The sequence below is a fragment of the Telmatherina bonti genome (assembly GCF_933228915.1).
Source record: "Telmatherina bonti genome assembly, chromosome: 4".
NCBI lineage: Eukaryota > Metazoa > Chordata > Actinopteri > Atheriniformes > Telmatherinidae > Telmatherina > Telmatherina bonti.
This window is the reverse complement of record NC_136622.1, coordinates 18092040-18108617: the sequence shown is the minus strand read 5'-3', so window position 1 is coordinate 18108617 and position 16578 is coordinate 18092040. Positions and strand designations below refer to the sequence as shown.

Below are 16578 nucleotides of genomic sequence, written 5' to 3'. Positions count from 1 at the left end.
GCTGACTATCTTTCTGCTTATCTGGCTCATGACCAGAGAACCTGGCAGTGTTTCCGTGCAGTGCTGATATATGGCTCCCTCTTTAAAGAACACAGCTTCAGATTACATTTCTGACTGCAGCACTGGAGAATGTTAAAGCTCGCTACATACTCCATGAGAAGCACAAACCTTTTTCTCGTTCTTGCTGCCCCGAGAAGTAATGGAACGGACAGTTGTTGCTTCTACATTTTTGTTGATGTATGCTAAATAACTGTTTTAATGAAACCGCTGATTAAGGTGGTGAGAAGGTAAGAAAATTTATTTACAACCGTGTGCTTAAACCTACCCCACAGTGGTGAGGACAAAGTTTCCCATTTAAATATGAAGTAACCAGGTTTATTATGCATAAAAACATAGACAACACTGCCTTCAGTGAGTCCATGCAGTCTTCCTGAGAACTACACAACCATGTGACTCCAGTGTTACTGTGATTGACCTTTATGCACCTTATGAGTTCTCCTTAAAATTTTTTTAAGGAACTGTTCTCGATTTAGAACAAGTAGTGAGCCACAACACATTGTTTGAACTGGTGAAATCCTTTTGTCACACCCAGTCCTGACATCCTCAGCAGTCACCAGCTGGTGATGTAGAATCTTCCAGGTGTTTCTGGTATATGCTATAAACTATTCTGTCTTTGCTTCTCTCCCACCTTTTATTGTGTATTATTGGCATCAATTTTTCAAGTTTGATCTAATCTAATGATATTTGGCTGGTTAGTGAGAGCGCTGAAATCATTTCTTTTGCACTCAGCTTTTCCAGGAGTTTTGATTTGGATTTTATTTCTGAACTCTTCCAAACTGTAATGAACAGGAACAAACTAATGGTCTTTGAAAAAAGTTTGGACTTTTTGAGTGTCATTCTTTTTCTGCACTAAAAGAGAGCATTTTGTACCGTTAGATACTTTGTAAGACACACATATCAGCCATTATATTAAAATTTCTTTATCATTTCAGAAAATGAGACAGATATATTTTTTTTCATTTTAACGTCCGTGTGCCTGTTGTGATATGGGGGAAACAAGCCAAACATGGATCTTGGGAAGGATGATGGGAACAGGCTTACCTACAATATGCCCCAGCTTTCAAGTACATTTCAGTATATTTCATTAAGATTATTTTAGTCATAGATAGCTCAGTCTCACCTACACCTGTGGAGAAAGTGCCTGTTCTCTAATCCACCTATGATGCAAAAATTATAAAAAGGAAAGAAAAAGATAGAGACAATACCTGAAGCTCTTCATTGTCAGCTTAGAGACAGAAAAGAGTCCATGAAATATGACAGATTAAAACTCAGAGGAATTGTAAAATTAGCACCAATAACTTTCTTGCAAAGCAAATATCTTATGATTCTTGAAATGAATAAGGAAAGCCAACCCTTCACCCTCATTTGCTAAACTTACAGAACATTGCTGGAGCTCTCCTGTGGACTGGCCAAACACAACTCTCCCTCGTATCTTGTGTTGGGCAGGCTGGAGTGCTTGCAACATACAGTCCTATTTCCTCCTGCAGCTCCTTGGCCACTCATATAGGAGTCGTCTGAGCAGAAGCTCCCATGACGGGAGATCTGAAATTTCTGAGCTTCCTGGAGGATTCGACATGAAGGCTGACCATGGTGGGAACAAGATGATGGTGGTCGAGCCTGCTGTTCCGGAGGAGTGGATGAGCCAGCTGTGGCAGCTCTTGTGGCGCACAAGTCCTGGCTCACCGACCTTCCTCCGAGACCCCGTCCCCATGAAAACCACTGGCAGCCAACAGTATGGGACTGAGACAGAGCAGCAGCATCTCTCTCGCTTCTGGCTCTGCTTGCCTGTCGCCTCTTCACCTCTCTTTCTGTTTTCTTTGCTGATCTATTTTTAGAAATAAACAAACACACAAGTGCTTCATTAGGATTACAGCACAATATGTTCCTGCAGCTTTCCTCCTCAACCAATCTGACCACAGGTGAATCAGACAGATGAGTTTGTTGGGTACCAATTCAAAAATTCTGTCCAAGTCAGAGAGTTTTATTGAAAATACTTGTGGAGGTTGATAAGATATAAAATAATGCACAAACCAGACACTACACATCAACAGCTAGAAATGAAATGACTAAGATTTAAATGAGCAGGATGAATAGATTAACAAAGAAGCTGCATTACCTGTGATGTAATGGTAGAGTGACTTTTGACTCCTGGCTAGTTCCAGCATCACTGTTATCCTCAGATTTGATGATGATGTTACAGCAGGCTACAGTTGTTGAATTTGGATTGTTACCACCAAGAACTGGCCTCTTCTTCTCTAAATCCACCACCCCTGACACAATACCCTCCCACTGAGGATGCCGGGGTCCTGGGGTTGACTGTACCACCAAATTCTGTCCAGATGTAGAAGCGATTTGAACATTGGTGCTCACCACATCAACAAAATGTCCTTCACTCCAAATGATGGCATCTGCTTGTTGGTGGTAAACCTCATCCAGATCCTGCATCCTCTCCTGAAGCTGCTGCCGGGCTTCCTGACATTTCAGCCAGGCAACATTCCAGACTCGCATCCCTCGAGTGCCTCTAAGAGCACTAGCCTGGGCCTTTACCTCCTGGAATTTCTCTGGGCTGAAGTGGAGAAACCTTTCCTGGAAAGCCTGAAGAATGAAGTTCTGAGTAGAAGAGGTGGGGATCAGGCCTGAGCATTGTGCTGCATGAATATCAGTGTGACAGGGAGATGTAACATTCAGATTGGAGTCTTGGTTTAGATGTTGAACTGGATGACTACTAGTTTGATTGTCTTGTGAGTCTTTGCCGTGGTCTTGCTCCGTGTAGATCCTGGATTGTCTCTGGTTCAGGTAATCTGTGCATTCACTGGCCAGTGTTGTAGCCTATTTATGAAGGACATTTGGATTAAAAAGTGAATGTTATTGATAAAACAAAAGTGCTGCAAGTTAAGTCAAGTGCCACTCAAATGGAAGCAAGATTGACAAATGGGAATTTCTAATACACATTTTACCTGCTCACAAAAATCACACACGTTGACCATAATTTGCAACTCTCGGCCACATGCCTCTGCCCTGCTAAGGAAATCCTCCAGGCCCGATTTAAAGGTGCAGACAAAAGCCCTGAAAGTCTCTGTCTCTGGGTAGGAGAGCCCACTCTGCTGGAGCCGCTCTGCCTCTGACACTAATGACATGGCATGATGTCTGCGGTCCTGCATGAAGGAAGGCAGAGATTCAAACAGCTTGAAAAGCACACACACAAATACAGATAGAACTCAGGACTCACATTAGCTTCAATCAGGAAACCAGTGAAGCTATTTAGGATCTGCTCCATTCTGTCTCCTGAGTCCTCAACTGATTCAGCCTCCAGCAGGTGGCGCTCTCCTTCTGCAGTAAACCACTGCTGGATCTGTACGGTGGGAAGAAAAAGTACTGAATTCAGTTATATACAAAGTTAGATCTAATATGACTCTATTAGATTCTTCTACAGACATGACACTTTATTGGTAAAAATAAATTGCCTGACAATATAACAACCAGTCTTCCTTGTTTTCCTTCATTTTGCCATTCGTTTTCCTTGTGATGTATTGTCTAATACATCACAAGGACCACTATTGTGGTATTCTGCATACTTAAATTAAACAAATAATTTTTACCTTAATCTCTAAAAGAAACATTACTATAAGAGTTTTATTTGAAGAAAAAGTAGCTTAAACAATCCGACACTACAGAGAAAATACAGGAATTTTCTATCAGTGCCTTACTAAGACATGTGATACTGGGGCATAAATGCAATGACATATTGATACTATAAATGCATCTTCACATAAATGAAATGCATCAGTTCCCTTATTTGAGTTATAAATGAGCAAAAAGACAAAACAACAACAAAAGAATTCATATTCATCATCCTGAAATTCTACAGCTCATTTTCCTTAAACAAGGTCAGATTTTTATAATAAAAGTAAATGGCATAAGATCATGAACATTATAAGAAAGAAATACAAATTCTGATAATTGCATTGTTGCATAATTATGAATAACGAACCTGAGTAAAGTGTCCCTCCATTTCTCTGAGTTGCAGCAGGTACTCCAGGTGTTCCAGGGACATGTTGGTCCTTTGCACAAGCACATGCGCCTGCTCCTCCACATGGTTGTACAGGCTGGTCACTGAATCAACTGCATCCCTGTATGGACAGAAAAATTCAAAAGATGGTTTCTCTAGTGCTATTTACCTGATGAAAGAGAAGTTACATGGATAAAGACTCGTGCTTACTCCAATACAATAAAATACTTTTTTTTCAAAAATGCACATAAATGTGCATGAATGCAGAATGTTGGAGGAGGATGTTTGGTGTTTACCTAAGGTCTTCACAGTGAGGATATTTCAAGTCACTCTCCTTTCTTAGCCTTGCCAAGATAGCTCCACCTTCCCTCTGCAGACTGACCAATCGGATATCTTCCAAGACATCCCTCATCAGAGTCCTCTGGTCGGTCATGCACATCTGCACAGTCTACCAGACAAAAACTATTTTAATCTGATACAGTAACGGCTGTGATTTTCCTGTTGTCTACTACATGCTTTCACTGATTCTTTTCACAGTAAAGGAATTATTGGACTATATTATCAGCGACAACATAATTATTTACATTGAGATAAACTCAGCCCTTTAGTTCTAAACAGTGAAATAAGAAGTCAGCTAAGGGAAATGCTGTACTACCTGTACAGTGTCTGTCAGCTGGGGTTCCTCTAATTTACTGATGGCTCTCAGAAGCAGGCTGGATGCCTCATGGAGATCATTAACAAATGGGAAAAGTTTCTAGGAAAAAAAAATGTGGATGTGTGTAAAGTGTAAGTAATCAAGAAGAAGCTTGTGCATCATTTTTACACTTTAAGAAACAGGTAATGTATCAAGTTTAGTATCCAACCTTGTGCAGCTCTATCCAGTTGCAGTGGCTAAGACACGCCGTGCCATCCAGACGGAAGCTCAGGTGGTTCAGCTCAACCAGTTTGAGCAATCCTTTCATTGAAGTAACGACATCAGTCTGCCTCCCGACAATATATCCAATTAAAAGTAAGATACCTCATGTCAATACTAAGTACATGAACCATTAACCATATAAAACTAATTAAATATGGTTTATTGCCTTCTTGGCCTCAAAACACAGTTTCGAGCAACTAGTGAGCCTTAGAGATTGTTCCGAATAATCCCTGTTTATATAAAAACACAACTAGGTGCTTTTGGATGCAAAGACAAAGTTTACCTGAATACCAGGACATTTTTCAGGACGAAAGCTGTTCTCTTTGTCCACCAGCAGAACCAGACTGTTCACTGCACTGAGACACCATTCCTGAAACAGATTAATACTACATAAACCCCACTGAGATTCATACATACAGATTCATACTTAGTTTGTTGTGATCAATTCATTAATCACAACAAATATATATATATCTTTATATGTTATACAAAGACGTGACATTTTTGCTGATTAGGTAAATAGTGACATCAACGATAGAAAACTGCATAACACTTGAAAATGTACTCCAAACTATTATGGCACTGTAATAATAAGAAGTATTTACATTTCATTATATAGTTTTGCTAAAAATACACTGAAGGAAAAGTTGTTAGAGTACATGTAACTATTTTATAAACCAAAGCACAGAGAGATACACTGTTTATTATAATTTAGAACTGGTGGATAATTAAGGACCATATGCTCGTTAATTCAGAACTTAAACTCTGATAAGCAGCGTTCAACCTACTGAGATGGAAAAAAAAAACCCAGTTAACTCAGGTCTGCTGTAGTTTGTCAAAATAGTGTGTTTGCTTACCTGCAGAGCCATCAAAGCTTTATAGAACTGTGGCTGAGGATTTGTCCTCCTTGCATCAAAAATGAGCGTCAACCCAGCTTCTCTGATCTCCCTTCTGAATGCAGATACAAACAATGTGGGATTACTTTTGGAGTACAGGCATCTACACATTACATTCAGAATGCAATATATCCACTCGTGTAATTATTCAAATGATCTTACAAGGAACATAGTGCATATAACTGCAAACTGAGATAGACAACAAAGCTTCCTCGCCTAATTTTGATGGTGCCCTACAAAAGATTTGCTACTTAATTTACCAATATTAGACATTGCTCCAGCACTATGAGACATGCAGAGCAGTGATAGAAATGTTATCTCCTACACAAAGCTTGTTAATCAGAGACCATTACAACTATATTCATTTGCTAATTTATAACTGACAACTCCTGCTTTCAATCACTGGATACAGAGATGTAAAGTAGCACATGAAAGTTCTGACAATACAACAGAGAAGATGGAAAGATATGTCTCCTTGTCCGTGTGACCAACGCATTTACTCCTTCCTTGCCTGGTGATGGAGTGGTAGTACAGCAGCATCTGGAAGAGCTCCTGACTTGTAACAGCTGTGCGCCATCCTTGGTGGTCTCCATAGAGCTCAATTATAGCTCTGCCCATTTTGTCTCTGCAGCCTGGATGAGCAAATGAAACATATCATGAAACATCTGATATTACGCTATGAAGATTATGAAGATTCATATTAACCCAAAGACACACCACCGAATGTCAGATAGAGAAATAACACAGGTGCTTTTCTTTAGTGTATTGTAATTGATTTTGCATCACTGAATCTAAAATTACCTGTTAGAGATGCAACTCCTAGATAAAGAGGATGAGCTCTGGGGTCTGGGGATCCCAAGGGTAAGTAGTCAGGTCTAGGACGAGCAGTGGCACGCTGGGGAATCCTCTGCGTCTCTGGCACGGAGGGTGAATCTGTCTTTGACAGGCTCTCTGTCTGATGACCATTACCACTTATAGCAGGCTGCTCTTCAACTGTATAAAAATGTAATGTTTTGTGAGAGTGAAGATGATGAAAACTGATAATAAACTCTGACAATAAACTCAAAGCCAGCATAAGTGTGTACCTGTAACCTTCTTCCTGTTGATCTTGGGCGAAACCAGTCGGAAGGCTGTGCTATTTTTACATTTAACCACATGTAGCTGGGGGATCTCAGCACAAGAGTTGCTGTTTTCTTTTCTCCTGATATTTTTTCCTTCAACAATAACCAATTCACACTTTTCTGAGGTATTCACCACTGCTGTGGAAAGGGATGAACATCTTCTATCTGATATGTCTTTTCTGTTTTGAAGTGCTGTTGGACTTGAAACATTTGGACACATCCCTGCAGAACTGGCTTGGTTTTCTGACCTTTTGGGAGTCATGAAGGTCGTGAGTGCACCAGAAATCTGACTTGAACTAAATGATAATGCTTGGTCATGTATAAGACCATTTGTGCTTGACAGAGCATTAGTAGTGTTTGTGCTTCCTGGAAGTACTTCACTCATTTTGTGTACACTGCCATAAGATGTGGCAGATTGTGTATGCTTAGAAGATATTGTAGTCCTCTCACATGTCTGCTTTGGTTGCCCATCGGATTGCAAATGATTAACTCCCCTGTAATCCAAATGGGGAGAAAGATCTGAATCTCTTGGTTTCCCTTGTTGAACTGCATTTGTTTCTCCAGACTCCTTACAAATATCCTCAGAGACAGAAGGAGGACACTGGTTTTGTATTTTAGGATTGCTTCTTATTGCTTGAACGTCACACCATGGATCTCCTCTTTCAGTTTCACCCCTCTGAGAAAAGTCACCGTTCTCCTCCACCACAGCTGACATGTTCTCTTTGTCTTTTTCTGCTTTGAAGGTGAGAGGATTTTGGATAGCAGCCTGGTAAGAGTCTCTGTATCGACATCTCAGTTCTTGAGTTCTGGAGGCCATTCCACCCTGGCGTCTTTTCATACATGGGGTGCAGGGCTTCTCTGCAAAGCGGACAGTACGGACACACTGAGCAGATTCAAGGGGGTCCGAATAAGAGTGATGTGTTTGGAAATGTTGGTGATTGGATCGAGTTCCTGTCTCTGCAGACATGTTGGGATTTATAGATAAAGGAGCCACATATTTAGAATGACTCGGTAATTTTGTTGGTAACTGCATATGTGCTTTTGACTGTGTGCAAAGTGGTGCCCGTGAGGCTGCTTGACTTTGTCTATGCGGATATCTTTGCATTTGTGCTTCAGTTTGTGCATCTGGTTGCATTCGTGCATTTAACTGTTCGCTAGGGATGGACTGATCTTTACTAAAAAGCATGCTGGCCTCTACTATATCAATGTATTCCCCTTCAGCAATAGTTTGGGGTGCTGGCCCACTTCTGCTCATATCTTGTCTGTTTTCACAAACTATTCCACCTGTATTTTCAGCTTCAGTTATTTTACCATTCGCAGGAGTGCTAATATCTGAAACAGCGCCTGTTTGGATTGGAGTTTTTGTCTTTGTCCCTGAAAAGCGGCTATCCCATGTATTGGGGGACACCCAGCCTACTGGCTTAGTCTCTGCTTCAGTCTCTTTAATTTTGACTTGTCGGGATGAAGAAGCAGTACTTGTATCCACCAGACAAAGTGACACAGCAATGCCGTGCTTTGCTTGACAAATTCTAGTTTCCACAGAGAAGGCAGACGGCTGCGATGTTAAATTAGAATTCTGAATGCTTTGAGAACACTGTTTTCCTTTAGAAGAAGAAGAAGATGATGAAAAAGGGAACGTTTTATCAGATGAACAATCTAGAGGTGTAGGAAGAGGAAGAGGAGGTGATAATGGAGGACATGGTGGAGGAGCAGAGGCCATACTACTCCCAGCACTTTGTGGCACGTCCACAAAATCAGGCACGGCCACCCGTTCCCATGGTAGCCTCACCAAGCCTTGCTCAGTGGCAAGCAGACATTGCCTGAGAGCCGTCCCAAGACGACCATGGTTGATCTCATCTAGCCAGTCACAGCTGAATATACAAGGATAGGATGTTTCTGGGATTGGGGTCTCCTCCACTTCCACAGTAAACCCCTCCTCCTCCAGTAAGCTGCAGACCACAATGCGAGCCGACTGGTCACAGAAAGGTGCTACTTGGAGATAAAAGTCACCAGGCTGAAGTAGCAGGGCATCGATGGGAGCAAGGTGGACAACAACTTGGTCATGTAAACACAAAGGCCAGCCCTCACAGTGGAAAAGACCATCTGAGTACTGAGCCTGGAGGGAATGAAATCATGGACAACATGTAGTTTCAATAGAAATGAGTGTTTTTTAAGTGATCAATTAAATATTCTCTATTTTTAAACATCTCTCACACAAGCTCACACACAACAGTCATGTAAAACACAATCACTTACACAAGCAGCCTGCTGCACAGTGTCTAAGATGTGCTTGGCTGGAACCAGAAAGTCCAGGAAACACCGCAGGGCATCTCCCTGGTAATGACTGTCAATGATTTGGAAGAGCTGGCTGAGCAGAGTGGGGGCGGTTGCACTGAAGGGCGGGTACAGCACAGAGAGAAGGTTCTGGATTGAACCTTCTACAGAATTAAGGTTCTACAAACAAAAGAGACAAAGCAAGAGAAAAAGAAAAGCTTGGTTCATAATGATAATTATGAATAGTTAGAATTCATACAAATACTTCATAATGAAACTCAAATTTACAGATCCTGCACAAAAATTATCTAAAACATAAACTGCACATTAATGACCCGAAGCACATTTTGAATTATGTCATTTGTAATTTTTCACAAAATATATACTGCTGTGTGTGGTGTCACATATTCATGTTCAGCTGCTGTAAAGGGATGACACAGACAAGGCCCTGCAGCAGTCCACATTTCATATTCAAAAATGTTGATAATGAACCAATTTATGATGGCAGTAAAATTACTGGCAATTATCAGAAGACCGATTTTATGAGTATACACAGACAGACAGTAGATCTGGGTTTAAAAAATCGATTTAATTTTAATTAACTCAAAATCCATTTATAAAACTTAGAAATTGATTTTTTTTTTTAAATCGATTTTTCCTTTTCCAGTGACAGCAGTGACCCTACTCTTGGATGATGTACAAATACCAGATGAGATCTTAGCAAATGCAATTGAAAGGTTTCATGTGTTGTTTCTGTCCAAAATCAGCTTCTCTCACTGAGATAATAAAACATTTTTATATTGTCATTCACTAACGTATTACATTTATCTGTAAATTCTTTTGTAGCTTGTTACCTCTCACATTAGCAGCTAACGGTGAAACCATGGTCTCAAACCATTTCCAACACATATTGAATGTTTTGAAAATAAAGGAAGTATGTCACCATGCATTTACCCACCACTCCCACTACAAGGTCAAGTCAATGATGGGTGCCAATGCTTTAAGCCTAAAGGCACACATGTTACAAATCCTCTGTGTTACAGCAGCCAATGCTCTAAGTATTAGGGCACACATTTCACTATTCATCTACACTTTTTCCCACAATCTTAATCTTCCAAATCCTTTTCAAATTTTGATGCATAAACCACCAACATCTTCTCCTTCAGCCCAGAATATTGCATCTCATTTGGGAACAGTAGGCTTTGTCTTTTCCTGTCAAAAAGTCTTATGGAGTTAAATCTGGCCCAAAAAAATTATGGAAATTTCTTAAATGTGTCTCGCACCCAGAGTCCTTATAAACATACATACAAATATACATACATGCATATGTATTATATATATATATATATATATGTGTGTGTGTGTGTATGTATGAATAAATGGATATAAAATTGTATGTCAACTTATATGCTTAAAATCTACAAACTACTTTTGCTGCCTCAAGCATGCTGCTGTGCATTCTCATTGTAAAAAGAAGAACTTGGATCCTGATGTTCTTTCAAACTTCAGGCCAAGGTCTAAATTGCCTTTTTTCTCTTTCTCTTTCTTTATCTTCAGTTACAAGATCACCTTAACCTGCATGGCATTCAGGAAAAGTTTCAGTCTTGTTTCAAGTCTTCTCAGGGTCTGTAATGATTTGCTTTTAACAGTTGATTCTGGAGCTTCTGTTGTTTTAATTCTTCTCAATGTAATTGCTGCTTTCAACACAGTAGATCATAATGTTTTGTTATCACGTCTGCAGCAGTCTGTAGGTCTAAATGGTACAGTACTCAGATAGTTCGAGTCCTATTTAAGTAACAGGAGTTTTTCAATAAAATAAAGTTTTGATTGATTGAAACTACTATAGACAGACAGACAGACAGACAGACAGACAGACAGATAGATAGATAGATAGATAGATAGATAGATAGATAGATAGATGGATAGATGGATAGATAGATAGATAGATAGATAGATAGATAGATAGATAGATAGATAGATGGATGGATGGATGGATGGATGGATGGATGGATGGATGGATGGATGGATGGATAGATAGATAGATAGATAGATAGATAGATAGATAGATAGATAGATAGATAGATAGAGATCATTTTCTCCTCAACTCCATTCATTATGTGTGTTTTAAACCTATTATAAAAACTACACAGAAGACTATAGAAAGACAAAAGGACTTTACTGTGTTGGGCAGACATTTACTTGCTTTCTCATCTGTAAGCTCTGACTTAATGTCTGAGAGTGAGTCAGCTGATACAGAAAGTCTCTGTAGTTGTAGCAACATCAATGAGCAGGATAGTTGTCTGTGTAACATTAGAATTGTGCACATACCCAGATGCAGTGATCAGAATAACAGCTGGCATTTAATCAACCAGCCACAGGTCTTAGTGCTTCATAATGGATGTCTGACAGTGTCTATATCAAAATAAACACATCAGCACACCACCTCTCTCTTTTTTGCTCTCTCTCACAAACACTCTGGACATACTATGGGTGTCAATACATGTTCACGCCTCTCTCACAGTCATTACAGCTGGCTCTGTTCTTGTACTACTCAGTAACATACAGCTTATATGTTGTGACATGGCTGCCCTCATAATACATCTGAGCAGGCACTAGTTGTATTAACACCCATAAAAAATTCTTTAGAAATGTTTTAGTTCCACTTATACTTCTGTTTCTGTCACAAACATTGGTGTGTAACTAATCTAGCAACTATGACTTAACCCCCACAAAAGTTAGATCAAAACATGTGTCTCAGTCTTACATGTTCATGTCATTTACAAAAACAATTAAAGGGATTCAGCCGAAATGAGCTGAAAATCTAGACGACTTTGAAGCCTTATAACTTGTCATACTTTTACATACAAACTTCATTCAAAGTTTAAATGAATCACAAAAGATAAACTTTTTATTGACAAGAACCTTGGGAGATCTATTATGGTTCTGACACAATTATGAGTTAAGTTTTGGAATATATGTCAACCAGCTGAAAATCAGACCAAAATTTGTGTTTTTAAAATTCTTCCAACAAGGTGAAAATGGAAAAGAATTTGCACCAGTGAGAAGCAGCTGGAGCACTTTTCTTGCTTCAGTGTTATGCCAAAAGCGTGATGTCCATCACGGGAACACACAGAGCTTAAAATATAGGACAGTCATTGCAATAATTTGTTGTATTACAGCTTAAAATAGATCCAATATTCTTTGTAGGTTTTATTGATGTAAAAATGTTATCTGAGATCTGAACTGGTAAGAGATCTGAACTTTAATAATATATTAATAATATTTAGACTGAATGAAACGTCCTTCATCGGGACATTTAAAAAGTTAAACTTTTTATTGTGAATATCTGTTGTGAATTACACTGCATAAATTCAGAAAATAGTAGTGACAGCCAGCCCTGTTAAACAGAAAACATTTATTGTTATCCACTGCTAACTGTACTGCGGAAGAAATATACCGATGTCTCATCGTAAAATGGTAAATTATGTATTTCTTGTCCTCAAAACTCACAATATGCTGAGAGAAAAGCTACACAAACACAAACATACCTTGCTCATCTTAACAAGCAGAGGCAGCTAACCTGACAACTAATATCAGAGTAAACATGGCGTGATGGCTGGTCCCTAGGCTAGCTAAACTTCTGGCTTACGGTTTCACATTCCCTTTGACCTGAACTCATGGCCTCCATACCCACTTTTAGGCCTTGCTTTATTTAGCCCGGCAAAGGCCACAGCAGCAGACTTCAGATGCTTGATGTATGCATGCATGACCAAGGCTCTGCAAGGAAAATTATAGCTTTAGGAAAAGTAATGTGTGAATGTCAATGCATAGCGTGAAAATTGCTGTTTTTTTCCTCCCCAGGTATGTTTTCACTGTAATTGACAGTGTAAGGTTTCATACAGAAGCAGCCATCTGCTGCTTATTAAATCAAACAATGAAGCAGATGGATTTTGTTTTTATTAGTCAGAATAGTCATTATTTTCAGTCACTATGGAAACCAGCTAGCTGGAATGCTGCAATGCTAACAAAAAGATCTGAGCACTTTATGGATTGTATAGTCTTATTTACTAGAAAACAATTAAGCCACTATTACAAATAATTACTAGAAAAAAGTAAGGAAACAGCCAAAAATCTGTATTATCTTGTAAAGATTATGTTATATTATAACATAAGTAATAAATTAATAAAGGACAGCTCATTTGTCCCAAGTAAGAACAGAAAGAAAGACAGACACAGAAATAAAGACAGAGAAACAGACATGTTTTGTCAGGATGTGAATAATGTTCCCTTAAACCATCACTGCCTCTCTGCTTCCCCTGCTCTGTTACCATTTCCTCTGTGGCTCTAAAGCCTGCTAGTCCACGAGAAGCAAGACCTTTTTTCTTTGTTCTTATGGCCACAAGAAGAAAATGATCATTTTATTTTTGTGGACGTAGTTGAAGACAGTTCTCGACACATTGGGTAGGCAGATTAAATTGACCCATAACCCCTGCTCTAAATAAAGCCTTAACACTTGTTAAAAACGGTACGCTACACATCCTTCAATGTTTATTGTTTCTTATTTCAGACTGCTCAATTTTTCTCTCAACTCAACAACCCTGTCTGGCATCTCATTCCCTTACATTATCATCCATAAACCTTTGTCTCGGCTTACAGCCCCCACAGCTCCGGAAACAGCACTATGACTCAGAGCTTTTTGGTCAGTTCTGCCACACCTCATTGGGGCAAAAAACAGCAATGGTCATCATAATAACATGAAGGAGAAGGAAAGCAATTATGGAAACAGCGATGTTGACTTGCAGGATGAGGATGGTTGGAGGGAGCTCAGTAAATGTAGATCATACATTTTAAATTAAATGTTTTCCTGACGACAATGAACACCTGTTTCAGCAGTTCTTAAATAACATCAGTGAAAGGAGTAGTTGTGGAAGAGCTGTATTTGGACTTATGGTTCTTGGCAAAAAGGAGCTGAAAAACATGGAACTTTAAATGTCTGTAATCTTAACAAGAGAACTGAAAAGAGATATTGATTCAGGTCACCTTGGAGCAGTTATACATACAGAGGAAAAAATTCTTTGTAAAATTAAATCAAACTTTGACTGTTTCCACACTATTACTGATTTAATACAAATAGCTAATCAGCCAATCACATGACAGTAACAATGGGCAGGCTTGTTGGAAATTGATAAAAAGGCAACAATTACTCTAATAGTAAGCACTGGTTAGAACCAAGCTATGCAGAATACCTATGTGTGTATGTGTGTATGTGTGTGTGTGTGTGTGTGTGTGTGTGTGTGTGTGTGTGTGTGTGTGTGTGTGTGTGTGTGTGTACACTGGTCAACATACAGTTGCAGCACATTCACAAGGCTCTATATAAACACCTAGATCTTTCTCACTCAACCACTGAAATAAAAGACGATGCTCACATAACTGTGGATAAGATGTCTCGGTGCTGCAGCTGAGGACAGTTTGGATATCTCTGACCAGTATCATTATGACACAGAAATAGTCTTTAAACATTCTTGAAATATGCTCCTGCCTGGGTGAGAAAGAAAAAATTCAACAATTAAAGTAAAATGAAAGGATAAAGTGTGACTTATAGTAACATGATTTCTTTTAGGCAATTTTAACTCAACTAGTCTTTTTCAGCAGATAAAATCTGGTGGGGAGTGACAGGAAATATCGGAAAAGGAGATGACATCCCTGGCCGGAAATAAACAGAGATTCTGCAGTTATGTGGTACTCTTTTAGGGACCCTCAACAAGGGCAAGAGGAGAACTTCTAAATATCCAAGAAAATAAAGAATTTACCAGATCAGAATGAAACATCCAGATTCTATGAAATTTTTAACAAAAAATAATAATTAGTAAAGACAAAAATAGAAAAAAAAAAGCCCAAATATGAAAGAATTTAGTTGAAACCAAAAAAGTCCTCATGAGTTCCAAATTTAAAAGCATATGTGTTTTTCTACCCTCCCTATAGCACCGCTTATTTTTTGTGAGTCTAAGATGTATTCTTACGAATATTCACCCCCTGTAATACACATAAACAGAATGCCTGAGAAATATGTGACACAGTAAGCGTAACTGCACCGATTTGGCCGAACTTTAACATCTCAACCTCAAAATAAGCATCAAAAGTATCAATTTCCTGTGTTTATGTCTGCTGCTTTTCATCAGAGTTAATGCACAAAGATTCTCTGCTGGATTACGCAAACTGTTCAAAAGGGGTTTCCTGCTGCTGCATAAAGAGGGGATGTGGATGTATGCCAGTTACACAAGAGGGAGCTCTGTCCTCTGCTGATTTCACATCAAATGTGCACTTTTCAGGAACGTTTTTTTGCTTTACTTCAAAAAGGTTATTCACACAGACAAAGGGGGTTTTAGGGGACTAGCATGCCTGAAGATGATTGTGTGTGTTCCCAATCAAATAAAAAATAAAACTGGCCTAAATCAGTACACTTTTTTAGATGTTCATTTCCAAATGTTTTAAAAGGGAAGATGAAGCGCAGGTGGAGAACTTACCAATGGGTGTAGTCATGGCAAATGTGTTATTTTTTCTCTTCCATTAAGAGAATAATACTGTGGAGATGACGCAACCATCAACTCCAGGAGTTGCTTAAAAAGACGCTTAAAGGTAAGAAATACTAATCATTAGCTATAACACATGAGTTGTAGTTTGTGAATGTGCAACTTGCTGCAGAATGCAACTGCTACACAGTTACAGCTAATAAAAGTGAGAAAGGCTGTTAGTGTGAAACTAAAGCTTTTTGTTTCACATCATAGTTCACAGGACATTACAATATTTTAATATCTCTCTGCTCTCTTGAGAACACATTTGGGCAACATCAAGCAGAACGCTAAGAGTAAGTTTTACAGTCTCCTTGTTTTTGTGAACAAGCTGTAAAAACGAGGGAACTTATAAAAGTGACTTTTAGCAATGCTGAACATTTTGAGGCTGGATGAAGAGTCACAGACAAACTTAAGATTTCCAGGATACATTTGGTAATTAATTGAATCTATAAAGTAAAACTAACCTCTGTACTCTTTATAACAGATAAAAAAGGCTTTGAGCAAAACCAATTAAAATGGAAACAGGCTGAATACTTTGTTTGCATATATTATGTCTTATGTTTATAGATTTAGATGTATTTCAGCACTGTAGCTACCTAAGCTTCAAAACAAATATAAGAAAACTAAACGAAACTATTTTTCCACATATAAGCTGTGCTCCTGTGGAACAGAATATTTATATTTATTTCATTATGCTCTTTTTTTTATTGTGTAAAACCTCAAAAACAAA

General features: G+C 38.9%; 1 protein-coding gene across 1 annotated transcript in view; it reads right to left on the bottom strand.

Moving 5' to 3' along the window:
* LOC306755074 (pleckstrin homology domain-containing family G member 4B-like) overlaps positions 1-16578 on the bottom strand; it is a 29206-nt gene that overhangs the window by 9374 nt on the left and 3254 nt on the right. The window contains exons 2-15 of the mRNA XM_079239321.1: positions 9259-9456; positions 6967-9118; positions 6683-6874; positions 6393-6513; positions 5843-5936; positions 5269-5355; positions 4933-5049; positions 4725-4823; positions 4366-4517; positions 4052-4190; positions 3290-3412; positions 3018-3215; positions 2177-2889; positions 1439-1885 (exon numbers count right to left, since the gene is read on the bottom strand). Coding sequence (XP_079095447.1) covers positions 1439-1885; positions 2177-2889; positions 3018-3215; positions 3290-3412; positions 4052-4190; positions 4366-4517; positions 4725-4823; positions 4933-5049; positions 5269-5355; positions 5843-5936; positions 6393-6513; positions 6683-6874; positions 6967-9118; positions 9259-9456 — 4832 coding nt within the window. The remainder of the gene's footprint in view (positions 1-1438; positions 1886-2176; positions 2890-3017; positions 3216-3289; positions 3413-4051; positions 4191-4365; positions 4518-4724; positions 4824-4932; positions 5050-5268; positions 5356-5842; positions 5937-6392; positions 6514-6682; positions 6875-6966; positions 9119-9258; positions 9457-16578) is intronic.